Source organism: Poecilia mexicana, unplaced genomic scaffold (assembly GCF_051168715.1).
Source record: "Poecilia mexicana isolate PSO_F unplaced genomic scaffold, ASM5116871v1 scaffold_12, whole genome shotgun sequence".
Lineage (NCBI taxonomy): Eukaryota > Metazoa > Chordata > Actinopteri > Cyprinodontiformes > Poeciliidae > Poecilia > Poecilia mexicana.
In genome coordinates this window covers 15735775-15759649 of record NW_028263381.1, presented here as the reverse complement: position 1 = coordinate 15759649, position 23875 = coordinate 15735775, and the positions used below count along the sequence as shown (strand labels likewise).

Sequence of the window (23875 nt, the reverse complement as noted above, 5' to 3'; positions counted from 1 at the left end):
GGCTCTAGGAGTGTGGAGGGAACCAGAGCAACACCATTGTTGTCACACACATAAACACAACCTGCATTCGGACACAGGCTCCGGCTCTGGCTCGGGCGGGGCCAACGGTGTCTCAACTGGACTGGGGCTGTCTGAATCACTGATTATGTATGCGACATAAAAAAAATCAATAACATTTCTCACAGAGCTGCAAGAGAGAAAGAGCTGTCAGGGAACATCAGCGTCCGCGCCCTCCTCACCTGTGAGGCATCATCTTTTCTGTCGTCAGCCCGTCCGTCATGGTGACGCTCCGTCGCTTGATGTACGCCCCCCTCTGGCTGGACGGCGAGTAGGCGGAGCTGTGCTTGCTGTTGGACAGGGCGAAGGTCGCCTCCAGGTAGCGCAGAGGTAGAGTCCTGCTGACGGGACAGTAGATGTGGGCGCCGCTGGACTGCGAGACGGCTTTGCGTTGGCCCACGTAAAAGCGCACGAGCTCCTGAACAGAGTCGAAGCTGTCTGACTCCAACACGTACTGCACCTGAGGAAGACAAGGAGGGAAGGTTTTGTTTCGAACACTTGCTTAGAACATTTGTTCCATTCTATTATTTATTAAGTGAGTAAAACATCGGCGGATCGTCTTGATCCTCCAATAATATCACGGAAATGATCTCACAGCTGGTAAAAACACACAAAAGAAAGAGTAAGCAGGATCGCAGCTGGTCAGCTTTGTACACCTGCAGCATGTTAGCAGAGACAACGAGACAACAAACACAAAAATACCAAATGAAAAGAGAAACATTTATTGTCTTGGCAAAGACAAACTTTCCAATTCAGCTTAAAATGCAGAACTCTTGTGTCCTCGGTAAAATAAGCAGCTAAACAAGGTGAAGTTTGATAACTTGGAACAGACCGAGCACGTGGCGGCCTGTTGCTAATGAAATAGTCTCATAATATCACTGTTGTTGAACACAGTGACTCACTGGGCGAACTCCCAACAGATGAGAACAAATGCATCATCAATGGAAACAACTGGTTGCAATATGCACCTGATCAGATTTTTACATCCTCATTGTCTCTTTAAACATTTTTCCCCACTAAACTTCGCTTTTTAAAATGTAATAAAATTATGAAAGTTAAAAGTATTTCATATTTTCACATCGACTGCTTCATATTTTCCTGCTTAAAGATCCCTGCCCTAGCAGAAGTTGACGTACCTTAGTCTCATTTGATTTCACCAGAACTTTGCTGATCTTGAAGTGCAGCACCTCATTGTCCCATCGACAGGTCAGAACGTAATCGCCGACATTGGTCAGGGAGTCTCGCACAAGGAAATCACCGTTTCGCAAAACCAGAGACTCAGAGACCTGAAAGGAAGAGAAAAAGCCCAGTTAAGTTAAAAAAAAAAAAAAAAAAAAAAAAACTACAATGCAAACAGAAAAAGAGCAGCAAACTCGGCTACATTAGTTGTGGCATGTGTATGAATAATTTGTTTGTCACAATTTGAAAGATGAATAAGTGACTTAGGAAATGTGTGGTTATTTATAACAGTTCCTCGGGACTTAGTGCTGCTGATCAAACATTTGTCCTAGTGTTAAAACAGATTTTTCACACCGACTCAGTTCTTACGATCCACTTAATACTCTACAACACCAATGAAGAGCCAATCTAGAAAACTAATGTTCCATTCACGATCAACGAATAACGTATCACTGCCAACTAAAACTAAAACGGCACTTGTGGGGAAAAAGAAATACCAAAAATCCGTTAATTAGATGTGTGGGGAAAAAGAGGCGCTAAAATCAGCCTGAGGAGTGTGTCTTTTTAAGCAACCTGTAAGAAGGCTGTTTGTGAAAGCAGAGGGTGAAAAGCGTTAAATTCTTTAAACAAGCCATGAAATATGCAGAGCAACAAAGCCAAAAGGAAAACAGTGTCACAGGCCAGCAGGAGGCAGCAAATGCACAGATCAAAAGGCCTCAAATTCATGCAAAGCTTTTATCTCCCCCAGTGCCAAATGTTATTCTGTTAAAAGGAGTAGGATTGTGTTATTAGAAATTTAGAAAAAAATATGAAGGGAAAGCTATATGACTTCCTTAAAAGTGAGATATTTTAACTTTAAAACTAGAGGATGAAGAGCATAATCAGGAGGGATGGACGGGATTAAAACTGATTAAAATAAGCTCACTAAGTGCTATCTTGGTAACCTGGCCTGGGGTTTCCCCCAAAGTTTAAACTGGGGGAAAATCCCTGAATATATGAATATTTTATGTAAATCAAAGGAGCAAAAAACATGCAGATGGCACAAGTCGGTGTTTTGTGTTCGAAAGAGACGCAGGTTGATCAAGAGCCAGGGAGACGAAGATGATGAAGACGTACCCTCCACATGTGCTCCCAAAACTGTGTGTTTGTGTGTGTTTGCGTCTTTGTCCCCAGCTGTGAAGCTCAACTGCGTACATCAGCAACATACGCAGCTGTCTGTTTGGCAGAGTCTCCCTCCTTCCGAACGCTAAAGCACTCGCTGCCGAGCTGCGACAGATGATGGGCTTCATTAATCAGTGTCGTTCTGTGAGTAAACCGCCTAAACTGCGCCTTTCAAAGCCAGAGATGATGCCGGAGTAATCACTCTGCTAATACCGTGCGATTACAGGCACGAGTGTGTTCTGTGAAACATTTGTTCCATGTAAAAAGAATTTCTATTCTTATGCGAAACTGTTGCTTATTTCTTTGGTTTCGGATTTTTGCGTGTGTAACCATCAGGGTGAATTAATCTGGAGGAAGAGTTACATCCTCTTTCATTTGTGTCTAACTGCTATTCTTGCATTTGTTGTCTTGAAAACAGACCAACATTCAAAACTGTTGTAATTAAGATAACTTTTTTTTTTTTTTTTTAACAGAAAACATAAATAAGCCTTAAAATTCCCACGACATGTTGACTTTTAAAACTCTTAAAACATGACCTACATCCAGCTGGGAAATCCTTTGATAACGTTACTAAAATCAGTTGGTGTCTACTTATTTTCCTGTAAGTTTCTGCTAAGAATCTATAGTTTTTGTTTTGCTTGACAACTAGAAAATTGTACTTCAATTTCTTCAAAACGAAATTAGAAAATACCAGTATCATACAAGTTTCATCTTGAGAAGTGACTGAAAGTCAGAACCTCGAGCGTCTTGTTTTTGTCTTGCAGTGAATGCATCATATTGCACTGAAAACAAATTTCTTTGTGTGAATGAATCATTGACTGAAGAAGGTGTAGTAAGATGTTTTCAGCAACAGCAAGGTGTTTAAAATGAAATCACAAAACTGTTCCTCCTATTTCTAAGGAAACAAAATCGTTTTGAGCCACGACTGTGATGTAGATGATAATATGCACTTTCAACTTTTATTTTATCTTCTTGACGGTTTTTTCCCAAAAAAATACAAAATGTAAAAAAAAGAAACCGAAAGCTGAAAAACAGTAATTTCCAAACTCTTTGACCTCCAAAATATTTCCGAAATTGTTTTGTTAGATGCTTGTTGCCACACCAACACATTTTTTCTTTTCTCCGCCAAATTTCACACATGGTTTCACATGTTTTCAGCTTCTGAACTCAGATGGTGTTAACAGATCTGTAAACAACCTTTTTTTTTTTTTATTATTTTGACCTTCTACAGATAAACTCTCCGATTTATCTGTGCGCTTTGTGTAAAGCTCTGGATATGGACATATTGTTAAGAACACACGGTCCTTGAACTGTAAAATTCAGCTTCAACACTCGTTCATTAACTACATAAAGTCTTTAAATCATTCATTCATTTTCATTTGTGCTTTTTTGCCACCAATTTGCATCTAAATTCTGACTTGCCGTCTGCAATGTCTAGCAGGTCCCTCCACAGTGACCTTGTGCTGGCAAGAAATTTTCATGCATACATAATCATAAAACCTCAGAGAAAAAGGTCCCACACAGTCACAAAAAAAGACAACTGGGAAAAGTAGAAAAATAACAGGGATGCTAAATCCCTAAACTCTGAAGCTTTGGAAGTTTTTTCTAAATCTGGAGGATGAAGGACATAGAAGTCTTAAGTGCTTCTGTAGCAGCAGAAATAATACTCAGTCCCACTCATAATAAATCTAACCAGGTAAATTCCATATTTCAATTAGACAGTTGACAAAGAAGAGTTGTCCACCACATTATTGATAGTTTAATATTTTTGGTTTTTGTGCATTGAACATCCACCTAAAGGTCTCAAATATGTTTGCAATTATGTATTTTAGCATAAAGAAAACTTACTGTTTTAGGTGAAAAGGGTATTTGTATCTTTACAATTTAACACTAAAAAGCATTCTTTCTCCAAACTAAACACATTTTGAAATTAGCCATATCTCCCCATTTATTGCACACAAAAAAACACAGTCAGCTTTACTTGAGACTGTAATGCTCATAGTTACCACCAAATTACTTAATTCATTCTTTTTTTTTAAAAATCACATGAGGAAAACTGATATTTAAAAAAGCATATATGATGAATTATTTACGACTGAGCTACATTCTTTAGGAGTGTTGAAAAAACGGAATAAACAAAAGCAAACCAAAAACTTAAGGTTTTAAGCTTCTAACTAAACCCACCCGGGAATTTTGTGAAGCATTCGTTGGTAATGGAAGTTATTGTGATTGAAAATTTTTATATTGCTGTTATACTGTCTTTACCTTGTGTAGTGTGACCAACAAGTAAAGAAACCCGGCAGCACTAATACCTCTCTGGGGATGTGTCCATGGTACCAGCCATGGCTCCGGATGTCAGCAGGGCTCAGCTTCAACTCCTCTTCCAGTTCTTTACGAAGTTTCTCCGGAGGAGACTCCAGCAAGTATTTCTCCTTTGAGAACTGTGACAAATGAGAGATAAAAAAAAAAGGCATCAGTCCAAATGTAACTGGTCAGACAATACTTATATGGATGTAAACAAAAAAAGGTGATAAAATTTATCAACAATAATAACTATTGCAAAACAACTGAATATAACTGAATTTTAAAAAAATTAAACAAAAACTAAGATTCCTATCAAACAGTTATAACAACAGTGATAGGTCTGTGCAATACAAGTAATCACAAAACAGACACCTGTGCTGCCTTCTGCGGCAGTGCTGCCGTAGGGAAGCTTCACAATGCACAAAATGACGCACATACCCACTTCCCCAAATACACACAAAAACACTAAAATACCACAAACAATAAGCTAAGAGAAAATCCATTGAGGAACAAGTTAATCGTTTGTTGTTTATACACACTGCAGGGACAGAATGTCACTCGTTAAGTCTTGGCCACTGAGAATGGCTTGGCGAAATTACCAGCCCAGTCATAAAAGCACAATACAGATACTTAAAATTTTATTCCAGTTTAAGATGCACTGAGAAACTGGCTCTTGACTGTAATTGGATGATCTGTAGCTCGATTCAGAAACTCAACAACACTGCCTTTCTCAGTCAGTGAATGGTCCACATGTAAACCACTACCAATCTGCTCTCACGAAAACTGTCTTCAACACAGAGAGTAAAAAAAAAAAGTTATCAGTATGAAGGATGTGTTTAAAATGAGGCCGGAGGAAGCACAGAGATGCAAGATTGTTAATCTCTGTGACATGTCAGACACGTCTGCCAGTCAGGCTGCAAGAGAAAGAGCAGGACATTGAACAGAAACAATAAACCGAAAAGAATACAGCAATGTTGATCTGTTTTATCCACTGGAGCCTTCAATGTTCTAACATTGGCATTATTTTTTGCAAATTTCATAGTTAAAGTAATACGTGGCCACTTCAGCACTGCAAACTGTGCTAACTATTATATAAGATGCTATAAACAGTTTGCAACACAGATTTAGGACATTAATAAAACCCTGCTTTGCGGCAAATGCTCTCAGTGACATCACATCTCAGTGATGTGGTCATATAAACACTTACTGCTCACAGTAAGAAAGCTGGACTGAAAATATTTTGAATGCTGTTTTTGTAATATCAGTTCTTCGAGAGAAATCATAATTTGCTGACGCCTGCGGGTCAAAGCTTTACTAAAGCCAGACCTCAGAAATTGGCCAGAAAATTCTGACTGTTGCATCTCTTAATGTGGCTCATAAATGATCACCAAAAGGAAAAAAAAACTGCTGCAAACACACAACACAAGGGGCCCCTAAGCTGTGTGAGTGTGAATCAGTAAAAACTGCAAACATTCAGCTCATTAGGCAATGTTTTTTTTTTTTTTTTATTGCGACCAAGGCGCTTAAAGGCTCAGGAGGTAGAGCAGGTCATCCACTAATTGAAGGGTTGGCGGTTTGATCAGCAGCTTCTCCAGTCTACATGTCAAAGTGTTCTTAGGAAGAGCCTCAATTATACACACAGCCAACTAGAGTGTGTTCATGGCAGAAGGGGATTTCTATGGGCAGAACAGAGGCTTTGTATGTTAATGCTCTGCTAATCAATCAGAAAGGAAATGTCTGAATGCAGCTTATTTACAAAATAATTTTTCAGAATAACTGAAAACAGTTTACTTAGGTTAGATTTACATTTTATAACCATGTTATTCATAATTCATTACCTTGCCTTCAACTTGCAATAAATCCCTTTTAATTCCTTCAAGTTCACCTAATCTGCTCTAGTGCTATTTGCATGGAGAAAAATGGGAACTCCCTAAATGGGACCCCGAAGCCACTGTAACGACTGATGGCTGTGGAAAGATTGAGTTCAGACGAGCAGCCTAACATAATTAATGCACAAGGCAGGCACACACAAATATCTGCGTGCACGCACACAAACATTTGACAGAAATCTGAACCAGGATAAAAATCCACAAAGGAATAAAAAGTGAAAACAAAATCTTCACGACTGCCAGTATGAGGAGGAATGCGACTGGCGACCAGAATAAACAGTAAACAACCTTGTCGCTAGGGCTAATCTTTTCTTTTTTTTTTTCCTAATATTTGCCCCAGATATGTTGCTCTACCCAGAACTGGTGTCGTTCAGTGATACACTATCAAATACACACGGTTCACACAAACAGCTCCTGAAAAAGTTCTAGCAAGATTGTTGTCTGACTTTTCAGGGACAACACAAACATTACGAGTAAGGATGGGAAGCTGTAATGACCCCTTTATGTACAGCGTGTTTTTTTGCACTGCTGCACAAGTGTCCGCATGTGATACGAGACTCAAACACACAATCTTATCACCTTCAGGTTGCTGAGAGGCAAAATTATTAACTTCCTCCTCTCCTCCTCGCCCCTCTTCTCTCCTATAATCCTCTGGGGAGGATGGAGGAATATCACCACGGAGGCGAGGTCTCCCAGATTAGATTCAAGGTGTGTGTGAGTGGGTCTGTGTGAAGGTGAGAACAGGCCAATAAAAAAACAGATGGGTCAAGTGTGCCGTTATTGCTTTCCCTCCCCCGTCTCTGTGGAAACCCAAGAGGTACCTGGAATGGAACTGATGCTCAACAGTGGAGTCAATGTGTGTGTGAGTGTGTGCGCACATATATATCTATATGAAGGGTTATGAGGTAAATTGAACTGTCAACATGGCTCTATTTATGACAGGTTTCATGAAATAGGCTGACATTAAAGGGGAAACACTGATGGAGACCAGCAAACAATAGACAATAAGAGGTGACACAACAGGCATCTGTATTCTAATATGTGAAGGCAACAAAACCCACATTAAATCCTTTAGAAAAAAATACTGTCTATGAGGTGTTGTTTCTGCAACGGCATGGCTGGTACCCAAGTATTTGAAATGCTCGAGTGCTTTTCTTCACAACCTTTGACTTTACAGAACAAGGTTTTGGGTCAAGCAGGCTTAAAAGTTATTGACCTTTGAAAAGGTCCAGATTCAAAGGTTGGCTCATGCTACTATGTCATGATATACAAAATTTACTTTTTTTTTTCTATACCTGTACATTTAAATCTTCAAAGTTACATCTTCAGTTTGTGAGTTTGATCTTTAAGAGTTTAAATACATACGCCGGACTACATATCTATAGTCTGGTATTTTATGGACTATACAGCGCACCTCACTATAAGCCGCACCCACAAAGTAAAAAAAAAAAAAAAGGAAACATACATATAAGCTGCACCGGGTCATAAGCCGCTGGTATCTCCGCCACTCTCGGCTTTCCAACATTGATAAATCTGCTATTAAGGACGCAGCTCTGCATACCTTGGATTGTTCACGCTGAGTTTACGTGCTATCGATCTGTACTGATCGATAGCCTTCAACTTAAAAGCTGCATCATATAAACTTCTTCTTGTGGTTTCTATGATGAAGAGGTAATAGTTTGAAAACATTTCTCAGTCATCCCTGCTGCTAGCATGTGCTTGGTCTAAAATGAAAATCAGCACGTTCTTTTTTGATTTCTAATTTTGACTTCCAATGATTCACTGCCTGCTAGAGAGCCCCCTGGTGGTTGAAGAAAAATCCACAGAAAAGCCGCACCGGGCTATTGTTGGGATCTGAGTTCTTTGTTCCTTTTAGTTTTGGGTTTGGGTCTTTTTTTTCCTGTTGCCTGCCACTCCCTCAACCATCCACCAGAGGTCCTCGACGGGTTGAGCCCCTGGAAGGTGCGGGGGCAGACCCCGTTGCTGCACCTGTGGCTAATCAGAAGAGGGCTGAAGTGGAGTATTTAGACGGCGGCTGGCAAACACTCCGGTGCCTGAATGTTAACCTTGAATGGTAACTATCTCTGAGCTAGGCCCTCTGAGTTAAACTCTGAAGTAACCTTCGTCGTGTTTTTCCCTCTCGTCAGGTCGTACCTGTAGGACGCCGAACCTCAGAACGGTCTCCGATTCGACCAGCCTCCCGAGGAACCTTTCCTCTCTCTGACGCCTCAGGTCTTACCTGCTGAAAGCCAGATCCTTGTCCCTGGATAAATCCAAGTTCTCAGTTTGCCAGCCGTCCGCTACCAGCCTTTCTTACCTGTCCGCCCTCCCACGTGCATCGCTCGCCGGATTAGCGAGCTCTGGATCTCCGACCTCCAGCAAGACCAGGCGACATCCTAAACCTAGCTCATTTGCTACTCTTTTCCCAAGTAAGACTCTCCGACTAGCTCCGCTAATTATTCAATTATCGACTGTATTTACATCAATCCTCCTATTTACAGTTGACGACCCGGCAGTCCCAACCCTGTTTCCAGAACTCCCTCTCCACTCCTCTTTATTTAATAAACATTATTGTGATTTACTCTCCTGATTGTGTTCTTGAATGTGGGTACGTTCACAATCACCCATTATGACAGCTATAAGCCGCGTGGGGTAAAAATAGTGGGTTATAGTCCGAAAAATACCTTATTTACCTGTAAATGTATTCATTTAGCTCAGTGAAAATGACTTTTAATCTCTATCTGCTAAGGGTGTGAATAATTTTGAGCTAAATTTTAATATCAAAAGAAATCTGCAAGTTAGTATTGCTAATAGCTCGTCTGGATACTAGAAAGAACAGAAACAATTTAATCTGTTTTGCAATTAGACTGCATTCAATTTAGGTGCGTTATCACCCCCAGATCAGCTACTTTGAGACAAAATGGATCTAAAGTTGTAGGGAGAAGCAGAAGATGATGAGCAAGGACAGTTCTTAAATGCTGTGAAAGAGAGTAAAACATCTCTTTCAGAAGGATATATTACCCCATGGCAAAAGTGGAACAATGGGAATAAGTAGAAGGGGAGTCGGTGACAATGACTAATGTGATGTTTTTATTGCAGTTACAAAGATGGAGAGGATACCCTTTACTATCCTGACTGCTTAGTCTCAATTCTCAGGGAGTATACTTCCCTTTGTACTTTTAAGAGTAGAGCTTCCTCTGCCACATTTATTTGATTGTTTTTACCTTGTCCAAAGATTTGTTTGTCAGTGTGTGGCAAAAGCTTTTTTAACTTTACCAAATGATGGAAAAGATCAACTGGTCATTACGGTTAAAAGCTGTGAAAACACAGTGGGGTGGAAGATTTTTTTTCACCCTGTCACTATTTCATTTATTTAAATTTTGATCATTTGTGATTTGACAAAATTATGAACAAAAAGGAAGAACCATTCAAGAGACATTTCACACCATATCAACAGCTAAAGTAATTTTCTATAATTTATTAGTTTACTGTAATGAAATCTTTCTTAAACATGACTGTCAGAAGGTAATTTGATTTAATCGGGGACAATCTGTAAAAAAAATTTTTTAGAAAATATTACACTTAAATTAGGCATATTTGACATGCAAGTACTGTTATAACTTGTCTCCACAATACATCGGTATATAAAGCTCAAGGAACACCACAGGCTTTTATGTACACTCTTACGGCTGGTATGTACATTTTGAACATGCCCAGAAAAGCTTCAAAGTTGAATATGTCACTTTCAAATATAAACATTAAAGTTTTCATTGTCATTGCATGCAAGAGTTCACTCATTCACTGGCCTTTTCTTGTTGACGAGTTGCACCAAACAAGGAAATGAGCACAATTCATTAAGAGAATATGTAAGTGTTGCGAGTATAGACTGAGTATCACAATATCCCTAAAGGGCAGTTAAAAGCATCATGGTGAGACCCAGAAAACGGTTAAATTAGGAGCAGACATGAAAACAGGCACATGAGCACAGCAGGAACTCTCCTGCAGAGACATGAGTAAAGTCAACATAAAGACAAGACATCAAACATTCAGGAGGACATAGAGGCAGACAGACAGACAACAGAAACTCATTAATGTAGACAGAGAGGCAGACGTGGAGGAAGACAGGTAGCCCATTAGCGGATGAGAGGGAGTTTAGGCAATTTAGCAGCTGATGCAGGACTTTTTTTTTTTCCCTAGGGAGGGTGAATGGAGTGAAAGGGATTGGTGTATGTGAGCGTGCACAATGACAATGTGTCTTGGTGTGCATCTTTTGATGCATCCCTATGTGTACGTGCATATCTGTGAGATCTACAAATACAACTCTGGTATTTTTAGGGCACATGAGAGAAAACACCAACAGGTAACAACAAGCGACAACGCAGAGAGTCAGAAACTATGACGAGGCTTAGCGGGTCAGCACACGTGTGAAAACGAGTTAAAGATAACATAGTGTGACCCATCACCTAATTTACACCAACGTTCACTTTAGACTGCTGTTCTCACTGCAGGCCAATTACGCGGTTTCGTCTCATGGCTTTTACACTCCAAGTGAAAATTGACATCACTATCACTCAAAATCATGAAGTAAGAAAATAAATGAAAGGGACGATAATGGGGAGAAATTCAAAATATATGCACATATTTATGCATACATTACACACCCTTCTTGGTATGTTGTATGTGTGTCTCACTGTGGTTCTTTGAATTGGCTTTGTGTGTCTCGCTCTGAACTGATTACGAGCTCCGTCCGGTTTGCATGCTCTCTGCCGGCACAAAATGAAATATTATAATTAGGAAAGTCCAAATCCGGTTTGAAATATCAGGATCAAACCCAATCAAAGCACTTTTAAAGGTTAGTTCCAGGGTCTTTGAGAACATCGCCACTGTCAATCAGCTATTTAGGTCAGCCAAAACGCATTTCTGCTTGTAGAGAAATGAAAATATCAATAATACGTACAAAACACAGGAGCTATTTGCAAGCCAAAGAAAACTGAATAACTCTAGCCTCCTGAGGAAGAACAGCAGCATGTGATCCTGAGAGAACAGGGAACAAAGGTTGGCTCTGTGTTATAGAAGAAAACCATTTCTGTACTACCAAAAATAATTTAAAAAATGTTTATTTTCAAATATTCTTTTAGGTTGTTGCAGATGTAGTTTTAGTTTTTTTTCTGTTTTTGCAACAAAAAAATGACCTGATTTTACCTATCAGCTCAAAGTATATGTATCAGATATCTGTTATTTAATGTCTTTGATTATGTCAGTCAGCCCGCCATTGAGACATGTTAATTATGTCTTGACAAACCTACATAATGTAAGAAATTATGCAGATGTGTTATGTAAGTTGTTTTTTTTTCTTTAAGTTAGAAAAGTATAGAAAATTAAGGAACAAAAGAAAGTATCCATACTGCAGTGAGGAGCTGTTTAAAGGCAAAGGATATAAGTAGGAATTATTGTTATTACCTTAAGTCACCTAAAGCATTTTTGTGTGTCTACTGTGTGGAAACGAATGAAACTATTGGACAGAGAAGCACGACAAAGAAATAGTTCAACAATATAATGACAGAAATGGTTTATGCTGCAAAAGTTTGCTCGGTTTGGTGACATTAATTTGAAAAATAAGCCCTGCATACGTACCCTGCGAAACAGTACAGCAATTTGTAAAATAAAGTAGTTTATTTCAAATTCTCAGTGCAAGAGCAAAATGGCAAGAGAATAACGAAAGCCGGGCAAATCTTGGGTGTGAAGGCGTGAGTAATAAATGAAATGGAAAATGTTTGATGACGAATCTAAAAAGCTGCAGTAAAGAAGGAAAGCATCTGGCATTTACAAGCGAGTATGGAAAGTAAAAAAGAAGGAACGCATTCCAACAGGAACAGCACCAAACAAAGGAGAAGAATGCACTCCAAACAGACGGCTGCACTCAGTTTTAAGCTCGCGTCAGAATGTTGGGTCTTTCTTCTCTGGCCGGCGTCAGGAGGCTGGGTCTTTCTTCTTTGGCCGGGGGGACAGCCTCTAACCCTGTTGTCAGGGTAACACTCTGAACCGTGGTGGTGTTAGTGGTGGTGGGGTGTTCCCACCTTCTGAACACACACACACACAAAATCTCAAACAGGCTTTAAGGCAAACGGTTCAGATTTCAGAGAACCTTCCTTCACGTTTATCTTTCTCCTTCTTCTCATCGCTTCACCCCTCTTCATCCAGATGTCTCCCCTTCTCTTTTGGTGATAGGGTCACGGATTACTGGTAGGGAAAAAACGTGAATCCTCATATCTTCCATTGCAGCCACAAACACAGTGGCTCTACACCTTTATGAAGGTTTATGTTTACATCTATGCTTAATATCAATCCTTTCCAGATTGTTGTAATCCCTGTGCTGTGGCCTCCCGGCCATTGTCAGATGCACATCAAGTTACCTGGTCAATGCTTTATCCATTGAAGGGGATTACTTGTAGCACTAGATCTCTATTTTTCTTGGCAAGATGACATGCAGAGGGATACAAAACAAATTCAGCTTTTATTGATGCTATTAAAGAAGCTTCTATCATACACTTAAGTGTAAATACGGTAAAGCATGACTTGAATCAGAAAACCTCAAAAGTGAGCCAAATGGCTAAACTATGACCTCTTTTGATAACAGAAGAGTGCATAAAAACAAAGTTATGGTAAAATGAAAATTAATTGTTTTTTGTCGATGCAAAGATTATTTTATTTTATTTTTTTCCAAAATTAGTTGAATCATCTTTAAGTTCTTCCTAAAATTTTAGTGCAAATATCTAAAATGCATCCACTGGGATGTGGACGGACAGTCGGTCTCCTTCAGCCAGATACATCAAAGAACCAACATCACAACTGATCAATAATTGGTGTTAAAATAATAATAATAAAAATACTAAATAATAAAGTAAAACTACAATGTGACAATGTTAAATAGTTCCTTTTTTTCTTTATGTCTATGTTAAACGAGTTGTTTTGTTTTTTTCTTTTCACAGAGCATCTCCCACATTTTGAAGCAGTCTGTCAGCTGAGCAGATGCAGATTATAAAAAATTCATCGCTTCCCATGATCTCATGTGAAAACACTTCAGGAAAATAAAAATGTAACCAATCGAGAAAAGAGTGAAGTGTTAATACAATCCTAATTGTTCAAAAACCCGACAGATGCACACCAACCTTCACAACCTTATCACTAAACCTGAGATATGGAAAACTTGGCATATGAAAACAAACAAAAAATTAAAGCTCCGCGGAGCCTCAAGCGGCCCTCGCAGCCAAGCGCCGCTCAAGCCTATAGCCACCGCGGGGGTACCAGCACCGCCTCCCGCCGGCCACCGCCGACGCTCGCGCGCCGTCCTCCATGCGATCCGCTTCGATGTCTTCGGCAGCGTTCACTGGCCATGCACCCAAAATCTGGAGCAGATTGGGCCATGTGGCAAGGAGATACAGCTGTTTGATTAACCTAGGGGGCGCAGTGGAGTCAAATTGCAATTAAACTGTATTGGGCTCCTCAGAGGTTCACAAGTTTCACTCATAAAAAGTCTGGTGCAAATAGGATGATGCGTTTGTGAATAAGAGACGATCATATGTATATGGCGAGGGACAGCCATTTTGCCACTCCCCCACGGGTCAGTAGGCATTGACAGAGTTTATCATCATGTCATGTTATGTCAGTCTGCACAGGGTTGGAATCCATGACACACCAACATGTTTTAGAGTGTAAAAGTAAGACATACAGTATAAAAAACAGGTGACTTCCTGTCGGAAGTGGGCGGGGCTAAGGTGATGTCATCAATCGACCACCTAACTGTGATGAGGGCTGGTCTATAATGAGACATAGAAAGTCTGATGCATCTGTGACCTGGCATTAGGAAGTAATGTCACATTCATGTTTCATGATGTATATTCAAAGTTTGGGACTTAGCCACGCCCCCACGGGTCAGTAGAGTTCATCACGGCAGAGTTCATCATCATTTCATTTCATGTCAGTCTGCACAGGATGAAACCCATAAGAATTAGAGAGAAAAAGTAAGACATACAATTGAAGAAAGAGGTTACTTCCTGTCGGAAGTGTGCGGGGCTAGGGTGATGTCATCAATCGACCACCTAACTATGATGAAGGCTGGTCTATAATGAGACATAGAAAGTCTGATGCAGCTGTGACCTGGCATTTGGAAGTTATTTCACATTCATGTTTCATGCTGTATAGTCAAAGTTTGGGACTTAGCCACGCCCCCACGGGTCAGTCGAGTTCATCATGGGAGAGTTCATCATCATATCATGTCATGTCAGCCTACACCGGATGAAACCCATATGACTTAGAGAGTAAAAGTAAGACATACAATAGAAAAAACAGGTGACTTCCTGTCGGAAGTGGGCGGGGTTAAGGTGATGTCATCAACTGACCATCTCAATGTGATGAGGGGTGGTCTGTAGTCAGATATAGGAAGTCTGATGCAGCTGTGACCTTCTATGTGGAAGTTATTGCATCTTGATGTTTCATGGCGAATAGTCAAAGTTTGGGACTTAGCCACGCCCACATGCTTTGACGTAGAAAAATTCCTACGATAACTTTTCATCTTTAATGTCTCAAGTCTCTGCTGACTGAGTTTGAAGTCTCTATCTCAAAAGCTGCAGGAGGAGATAGATCAGATGCGATGTCTATGAAAAAGAGGAAATGGCTGATTTTGATCCAAAATGGCCGACTTCCTGTTGGGTTTGCACCATGGCTCCAAGAGACTTTTTTGTAGGTCCTGACATGATACACATGTGTACCAAGTTTCATAATTCTAGGTTAAAGCATGGCTTGGGGCTGATCATTTAAAAATTTCTAGGGGGCGCTGTAGAGAAATTAGGCCACGCCCATCAACGACTGTTATGGATTCCTGTTCGGGGATGGATAAGGATGCATCCTAGTGAGTTTGGTGCAGCTGGGCTGAACGATGTGGAATCTAGAGCCAAACGTATGGCGGCGGCGTTACCTCTGCTTCGCCGCGGTCCCACGGCCACGCCCTCTACAGAAGACTCTTGGCGCTTTAAAGCAAGTGACACTAACATGTTATCTGTCATCCAACACAGAATCATGTTGATTAGGTGCAGTGAGCCAGAAAGGCAGCTTTCCATGGAAAAAAAAGCACTTCCTGTTCTGAGGGGGCGGGGCTTAGATGACGTCAGACTATGACAACATAGGATCGTAGGGGACCCTACCAGGATCAATCATGTCAAGTTTGGTGCAGCTGGCCTCAAAATTGTGGAATCCACAGCCAAACGTAAGGACACGGCGTTTAGGGTCACTTCGCCACGCCGCCACGCCCACCTGCTGGATTCAAATGAGCTTGGCTTGGAATCCTCAACACACCAACATGTTTTCTGTCTGTGGACACAGTTTCACCTCGATTAGGTCAAAGGGGTCAGATAGCGACCGTTCAGCGTAAAAAATGACACTTCCTGTTCTCAGGGGGCGTGGCCTAAGTGACGTCATCATTTGACCGTTGGGTATTTTAGAGCATCCCATGATGATCAATCACTGAAAGTTTGGTGCTTCTATGAGTTTTTTTCAAAGAGTTATAACAGTTTGATGTTTCATGGCGAATCGGTGACCTTTGACCCCCGGAAAGACCCCTTCAGCAAGCCCGAAAACGCAAACCTACGATAACTTTGGATCGGCCATGCCTTATGAACGATCTGACCGAGTTTGAAGCCGATCGATCGAAATCCCTAGGACAAGTTCGATCAAATGCGAACCCTGCAAACGCCCAAAATCGGGTCAAAATCGGAACTTTAATCCAAAATGGCCGACAATCTGTGATACTTGCACTATGACATTAATTGTAAATTCAGAGTGTTTTGGGGAGCTGTACAAGTGTACCAAGTTTCAAGTCTCTACGATAAAGTAAGTGAATAGGAAAGGGTCTTTTGAAAGTTGCTAGGTGGCGCCCTTGAGCCGTTTCTTTTGCGATTTTTGCAACCACCATAAAATACAAAATTTTTCACCGGGCTCTATGCCCCCGCCACGTTTGGTGAGTTTTTGAATATGATAAAGCCCCCAAAAAGCCCTCCAAAGAAGGTGGCAGAAAAATAATAATAATTAAAGCTCCGCGGAGCCTCAAGCGGCCCTCGCAGCCAAGCGCCGCTCAAGCCTATAGCCACCGCGGATGTTCCAGCACCGCCTCCCGCCGGCCACCGCCGACGCTCGCGCGCCGTCCTCCACGCGATCCGCTTCGATGTCTTCGGCAGCGTTCACTGGCCATGCACCCAAAATCTGGAGCAGATTGGGCCATGTGGCAAGGAGATACAGCTGTTTGATTAACCTAGGGGGCGCAGTGGAGTCAAATTGCAATTAAACTGTATTGGGCTCCTCAGAGGTTCACAAGTTTCACTCATAAAAAGTCTGGTGCAAATAGGATGATGCGTTTGTGAATAAGAGACGATCGTATGCATATGGCGAGGGACAGCCATTTTGCCAGTCCCCCACGGGTCTGTAGGCATTGACAGAGTTCATCATCATCTCATGTTATGTCAGTGTGCACAGGGTTGGAATCCATGACACACCAACATGGTTTAGAGTGTAAAAGTAAGACATACAGTATAAAAAACAGGTGACTTCCTGTCGGAAGTGGGCGGGGCTAAGGTGATGTCATCAATCGACCACCTAACTGTGATGAGGGCTGGTCTATAATGAGACATAGAAAGTCTGATGCAGCTGTGACCTGGCATTTGGAAGTTATTTCACATTCATGTTTCATGGTGTATAGTCAAAGTTTGGGACTTAGCCACGCCCCCACGGGTCAGTCGAGTTCATCATGGGAGAGTTCATCATCATATCATGTCATGTCAGCCTACACCGGATGAAACCCATATGACTTAGAGAGTAAAAGTAAGACATACAATAGAAAAAACAGGTGACTTCCTGTCGGAAGTGGGCGGGGTTAAGGTGATGTCATCAACTGACCATCTCAATGTGATGAGGGGTGGTCTGTAGTCAGATATAGGAAGTCTGATGCAGCTGTGACCTTCTATGTGGAAGTTATTGCATCTTGATGTTTCATGGCGAATAGTCAAAGTTTGGGACTTAGCCACGCCCACATGCTTTGACATAGAAAAATTCCTACGATAACTTTTCATCTTTAATGTCTCAAGTGTCTGCTGACTGAGTTTGAAGTCTCTATCTCAAAAGCTGCAGGAGGAGATAGATCAGATGCGATGTCTATGAAAAAGAGGAAATGGCTGATTTTGATCCAAAATGGCCGACTTCCTGTTGGGTTTGCACCATGGCTCCAAGAGACTTTTTTGTAGGTCCTGACATGATACACATGTGTACCAAGTTTCATAATTCTAGGTTAAAGCATGGCTTGGGGCTGATCATTTAAAAATTTCTAGGGGGCGCTGTAGAGAAATTAGGCCACGCCCATCAACGACTGTTATGGATTCCTGTTCGGGGATGGATAAGGATGCATCCTAGTGAGTTTGGTGCAGCTGGGCTGAACGATGTGGAATCTAGAGCCAAACGTATGGCGGCGGCGTTACCTCTGCTTCGCCGCGGTCCCACGGCCACGCCCTCTACAGAAGACTCTTGGCGCTTTAAAGCAAGTGAGACTAACATGTTATCTGTCATCCAACACAGAATCATGTTGATTAGGTGCAGTGAGCCAGAAAGGCAGCTTTCCATGGAAAAAAAAGCACTTCCTGTTCTGAGGGGGCGGGGCTTAGATGACGTCAGACTATGACAACATAGGATCGTAGGGGACCCTACCAGGATCACTCATGTCAAGTTTGGTGCAGCTGGCCTCAAAATTGTGGAATCCACAGCCAAACGTAAGGACACGGCGTTTAGGGTCACTTCGCCACGCCGCCACGCCCACCTGCTGGATTCAAATGAGCTTGGCTTGGAATCCTCAACACACCAACATGTTTTCTGTCTGTGGACACAGTTTCACCTCGATTAGGTCAAAGGGGTCAGATAGTGACCGTTCAGCGTAAAAAATGACACTTCCTGTTCTCAGGGGGCGTGGCCTAAGTGACGTCATCATTTGACCGTTGGGTATTGTAGAGCATCCCATGATGATCAATCACTGAAAGTTTGGTGCTTCTATGAGTTTTTTTCAAAGAGTTATAACAGTTTGATGTTTCATGGCGAATCGGTGACCTTTGACCCCCGGAAAGACCCCTTCAGCAAGCCCGAAAACGCAAACCTACGATAACTTTGGATCGGCCATGCCTTATGAACGATCTGACCGAGTTTCAAGCCGATCGATCGAAATCCCTAGGACAAGTTCGATCAAATGCGAACCCTGCAAACGCCCAAAATCGGGTCAAAATCGGAACTTTAATCCAAAATGGCCGACATTCTGTGATACTTGCACTATGACATTAATTGTAAATTCTGAGTGTCTTGGGGAGCTCTACAAGTGTACCAAATTTCAAGTCTCTACTATAAAGTAAGTGAATAGGAAAGGGTCTTTCGAAAGTTGCTAGGTGGCGCCCTTGAGCCGTTTCTTGTGCGATTTTTGCAGGTACCTTAAAATACGTAAATTTTACACGGGCTCTATGCCCCCGCCAAGTTTGGTGAGTTTTTGAATATGATAAAGCCCCCAAAAAGCCAATTCATTTGGCTGAAGAACTATAATAATAAGAAACAGCAAGGTTTCAATAGGCTCTCGCAGCGCTTAGCTGCTCGGGCCTAATAAACAGCAAGGTTTCAATAGGCTCTCGCAGCGCTTAGCTGCTCGGGCCTAAAAAGGTACTCCACCCTGTTTGTCCATGTGCACAAACTCTCATGATGATTGAGATATTCCAGGCACTGGAAAAGACAGATAAAAGTGACAGCTCATGTGTCATTTAATCACCGCGTATCAGGAAGCAAACTGGTTTATTTGCGGAGAAGGAGCGAGGAGGACTACTGGTACACGCTCAAGAGTATGAGAGTGATAACAGTGACCTTCTGCTGTCATTAGGAATGAGCGTCTCCTTCATGTACGTTCACGCAGAGCATCCACCCCTGGAGGCAGCTGGATGCTGATGTATTATATCGCTATATGCACACAAACGCTCATATACAAAGCACTGCTGTAAGCTGTCAGTCAGCCTGGTATCACCGAGACCCCCTGTACTGACAGACAGCTGGTGGACAGGATATGACATACACACACACCCCCACTGAGACTGCAGGAAGCCCCTGTCTCAAAATTACATTAATCTCTTATAGTTCACCTTCATTTGCCCCAGGCTGCCCAGTCAGTGTATTCTAGAAGCCCTTAAAAGGTAGAAAGCAACAGAAACAATGCAAGTCAACAAGGTGGTGGTGTAGGTGAGAGAAGGAGAAAAACTCCAGTAACAATAAACGCGCTACCTCCAACAATCAAGAGGAAAGGGCACAAGCTACTGTGTAGACTGACAGAAACAACCCCGGGGAACAGAGTCTTCAATTCACAATCTTCCCCTTCTAAAGTTTAATTGCTGTGATATTTGCAAGTGAGCCTGAGCAATCAATATTCCTGTCAACTCCCTGTCTTTTCTCTAATCTAAACTCTAGTTTGAAACTATTATCCTCAAGATACTGACTGAAAGTGGCTTTTCAGGATCTCTCTGTGGGTAGCAATAGCTTTAAAGTTCCAGTATGAAAGTATAGCAGATTTAAGTTTTCTTTAAGCAAATAAAACACTGAAGAAAAAGAAGTTGCTGTCTCCGGAGAGCTACTCTGGCTGGTCAATTTCAGACGCTTCCCCCTCTTTGTCCTCCTGCTTCCTTATCGCTACATATAAAGCCCGGCGTTTGTCTCTTTGAATTTGACATGGCGCCTGAAGAACTTCAATATTTCATTGCTCTCCCAGGATCCAGCAGAGTGCTCTTGAGGAAGACACGACCAAGTGGACAGACTTCATTCAAATTGCCTGATCAAATCATGCAAGTGCACATGCATCATGGGTAATCTGTCATTGCTGCTACCAAGATCCTCAGTACTCAAGACCCCATGCATGCTGCTACTACAGTCTCACCAAGGAAGGTTTGTGCCTGTCATGTTCCATCACCAATAATAGGAATAGCATTGCATTGTTGACATACTTCAGTAAATCTCTCTAAGACTTTTTAGAGACTATTTTCCTTCTGGCTGATATTCAATGTCTTACACCGTAGAAGAAGAACATGAAAATTTATCCTTTGCTTACCTGTTAGCTTCATAATCTCAACAGTACTTATGAGTTTGCTTAAAATAATGATGAAATGAGTCAATCGTGGTATTTTAGTAATTTATGTAATTTTTCAAGCAGGCTAAGTAATCATATGTTTATTTGCTTTAGTCATAAGTAAAGTTTGTTAAATAGGCAAGAGCTTTGAAAGTCAACATAGACGATAAAGTCTAGGATTTCTGAAGTTGACAGGTGAATATCGAAATATAAAAGTTGAGAACCTTGGTCAGGTCTATAATTTATTTGTTTTATTTGCTTGAACCAGTGTAAAATCACAATAGCGTAAAAAGTTTGGGTAACAATAAATTCTATTCTATTCTATTCTTAAACTGTAAGGGTGTTGGGACAGGATTTTTATTGCAACTTCAAAAACCGAACCTCCCGGAAGCCTAAACAGATTTTCTTCTTTAAGAATGTTAACAGGATCACATATTTTCTCTTCCCTGAGTCAGACGCATCATAGGCTTAGTAGCATAACTTAAGACTCTGACCTGAATGGTGTTTTTATGGGGCCTTTCGTCAACACGGTGCAGTCTGGCTATTTATGGTCGTAAATATTTCCACTTTTAACAATGCTAAAACTCTTACATCTTAATTACATAGGGGGAAAAAAGAAGACAAGAAAAATGCATTTGACCAAGAGAACACAGGAGCCTCTCTCCGTATTCATCATCCATGCTTTAATGTCTGATTTCTTCAATGATTTACTTGTTTACCTGTTCCCCCCCCCCCCAGCTTTAAATCTTACTAAAGGTTTACTTCTCTTCCTCCGTCGCCGATCCACCAGCTGAGGAGGAACATCTATCAACACTTTGATGAGAAGACCATTACTGAGAGTGAAACATAAGTGTGTGCATTATGGGTGTAGCTGTCAGCGTGGTAGAAGATGTATGATGACGATCCACTGCCTGAAGGGCTAAATGTCCTCTGTGTGCCTGCTTTGTATTAGTCTTATTTGTTTATGATCAACATCATGCAGGCATCCACAATGCCCGACGCCGTGGTGATTGAACTCTTTTCCTTTTGGGCTCATTTATTTTGGTGACTTTAAATCTGTTCAGAGTTTGCTCATGAGAGCAGATTCAGGCTCCGTGAGAAGGAAAAAGGGAAGCTTTTGGGGGTAGGGAGAGTTACAAAAACAAGAATAGGTTCATAGAAACTTTTCATCAGACTCACACACACACAAAAAACAAAACATAGAAGCATCGAAAGCTTTAATGAGGTTGGGCTTGAAATTATGACTGCTCTTATTTCCCCGGGCTCTGAGCCCGTGGTCTATGTGCTCAGCAGGCCTACAGGCGCCACATCTCCTCTCTGTCGAACACACAAACGCAACGTTGACGGAAGTAAACATAAATTTCCCCAAAGCCTCCGCGCACAGACACAGCTCGCTGTTTTAAACCAACACTACACAACAAGCAGAAACACAAAGAGAAAGCCTGTGTGCAAACAAGACGGAGCACACACAAATACCTGCCAACAAGCAAAGATGACAGCGTTTTTATTTTTGCTGCACACATATAGTTAAAAAAAAAAAAAAAAAAGCATCAAGCATGCCCCGCATAAGATGCAGTGGATGATTAGAGATTACACACATTTAATTAAATGTTACTCTGGATGAGATTAGACGATATCGTAAATCAGATTAGTCTAATACATCTGCTAATAACACATGGAGCCACAGACATTGAGTTGCTGTGATTGGAGAACGTGTTTGCAAATTAATGGGATTAACATGGTGGTCTTCACAAGTACTGGGACTTGTGGTAAAGATGTGTAAAAAGCTTTAAAAAGATAGTTAATTAATTACTTAATTGCAGACTAAAAATGAAAAAAAAATTAACATTTACCTTATTTGACTTAAAGGAACTGCTTCGATTGTTTAGCGCTTAGGCAAAAGCCTGCAGCGACGGGGTACAGCTTTGTGGCTGCAAAAAATGGTCTAAGTGGTAAAACTGGTATAAAAGTTTGGGCATAATTAAAAGAATTCATAGGAACGTGAAAATAGACAAAATCTTCATTTCCTTAAAATCATTGTGAAAATAATCTGTATAGACTGCTTATATTGAAAAAAAACAAAAAAACATGTATGTTATAAGACTTACTGGAAGAGCGGAAAAATATCCAGAGCATCACATAGATAAGGTCCAAAACACTCAAATTATCACACATCAAACGAGACAAGAGGGCGTATTTGCAAACAGCTTTAAAGACTGCCTATTGACGCCACACCTATTGATGCTGTTGCCATGGTTAGTCAATATTCTACATGCCCCAGCTGGTGTCTCCCTGAGGAAGAAAAATGTTTGGGTGTGTGCACGAGTGTGAGAAAGAGAGAGAGAGGTTAATGCGCCCTGTGTGTGCATTGCTCCGTCATGTGCAGTGAAGTGTACCGAAGAGGAAAACATAGCTGGTTGGAGGCAGTTATCATGGACTCCTATTGTATGTGCAATTGTTTTTTCCCCCCTCCCCATTCATGTGATCTGTACATATAGTGTTTTTATTTGAGTCATCAAGTTTTCCTCATGGAGATGTGGTTGGGCGCGTAAATCCCTGACTCTGAAACAATGCTCATTTAAGCAAATACATTTAGAGAATTTTACGTTCAGATGAGACCAAAATTAAATATTTCCGCCTAAATGCAAAGCACCATGGTGGTGGAAAACTAGCTCTGCACATGACCCTGAACACACCACCACTACTTTGAGAAGTAGGGGTGGCAGTATCATGCTTTGGGATTGCTTTTTCTTCCACAAGAACAAAGAAGTTGGTTGGGGAATATGGTAATGTGGAAAGAGCTAAATACAGAGACGATCCATGCTCTCTGTCCAATTTGGTAAAGCTTGAGGTATTTTTGGAGAAAAGAAGGGGGAAGACTTATTCTTACATCTGCCCCATTGGTAGAAACTAATGAAAAATATATTTAATATAAAAGGTGGATGTATGAGTTTTGACTGGAAGAGCCCAAATGCAAACAAATGTCACACTTTTTCGATTTCAATATGCAAAAAAAGGTTTTATTATTCTGTTTTATTTTTGCTATCACTTCATAATTATGCACTTTGTTGCGCTGACATATTGCATATACAAACCGAACAGGACAGGT

The 23875-nt window shown here is 41.2% G+C and overlaps 1 protein-coding gene across 3 annotated transcripts in view; it reads right to left on the bottom strand.

The window, feature by feature from the left end:
* sh2d3ca (SH2 domain containing 3Ca) overlaps window positions 1–23875 on the bottom strand; it is a 62745-nt gene that overhangs the window by 7734 nt on the left and 31136 nt on the right. For 2 of the 3 annotated variants that reach the window (XM_014993875.2, XM_014993877.2), the window contains 4 exons: window positions 4710–4838; window positions 1194–1343; window positions 240–517; window positions 62–139 (listed from right to left, as the gene is read on the bottom strand). In XM_014993875.2, coding sequence (XP_014849361.1) covers window positions 62–139; window positions 240–517; window positions 1194–1343; window positions 4710–4838 — 635 coding nt within the window. The remainder of the gene's footprint in view (window positions 1–61; window positions 140–239; window positions 518–1193; window positions 1344–4709; window positions 4839–23875) is intronic. The other variant, XM_014993876.2, reaches the window with a different exon arrangement.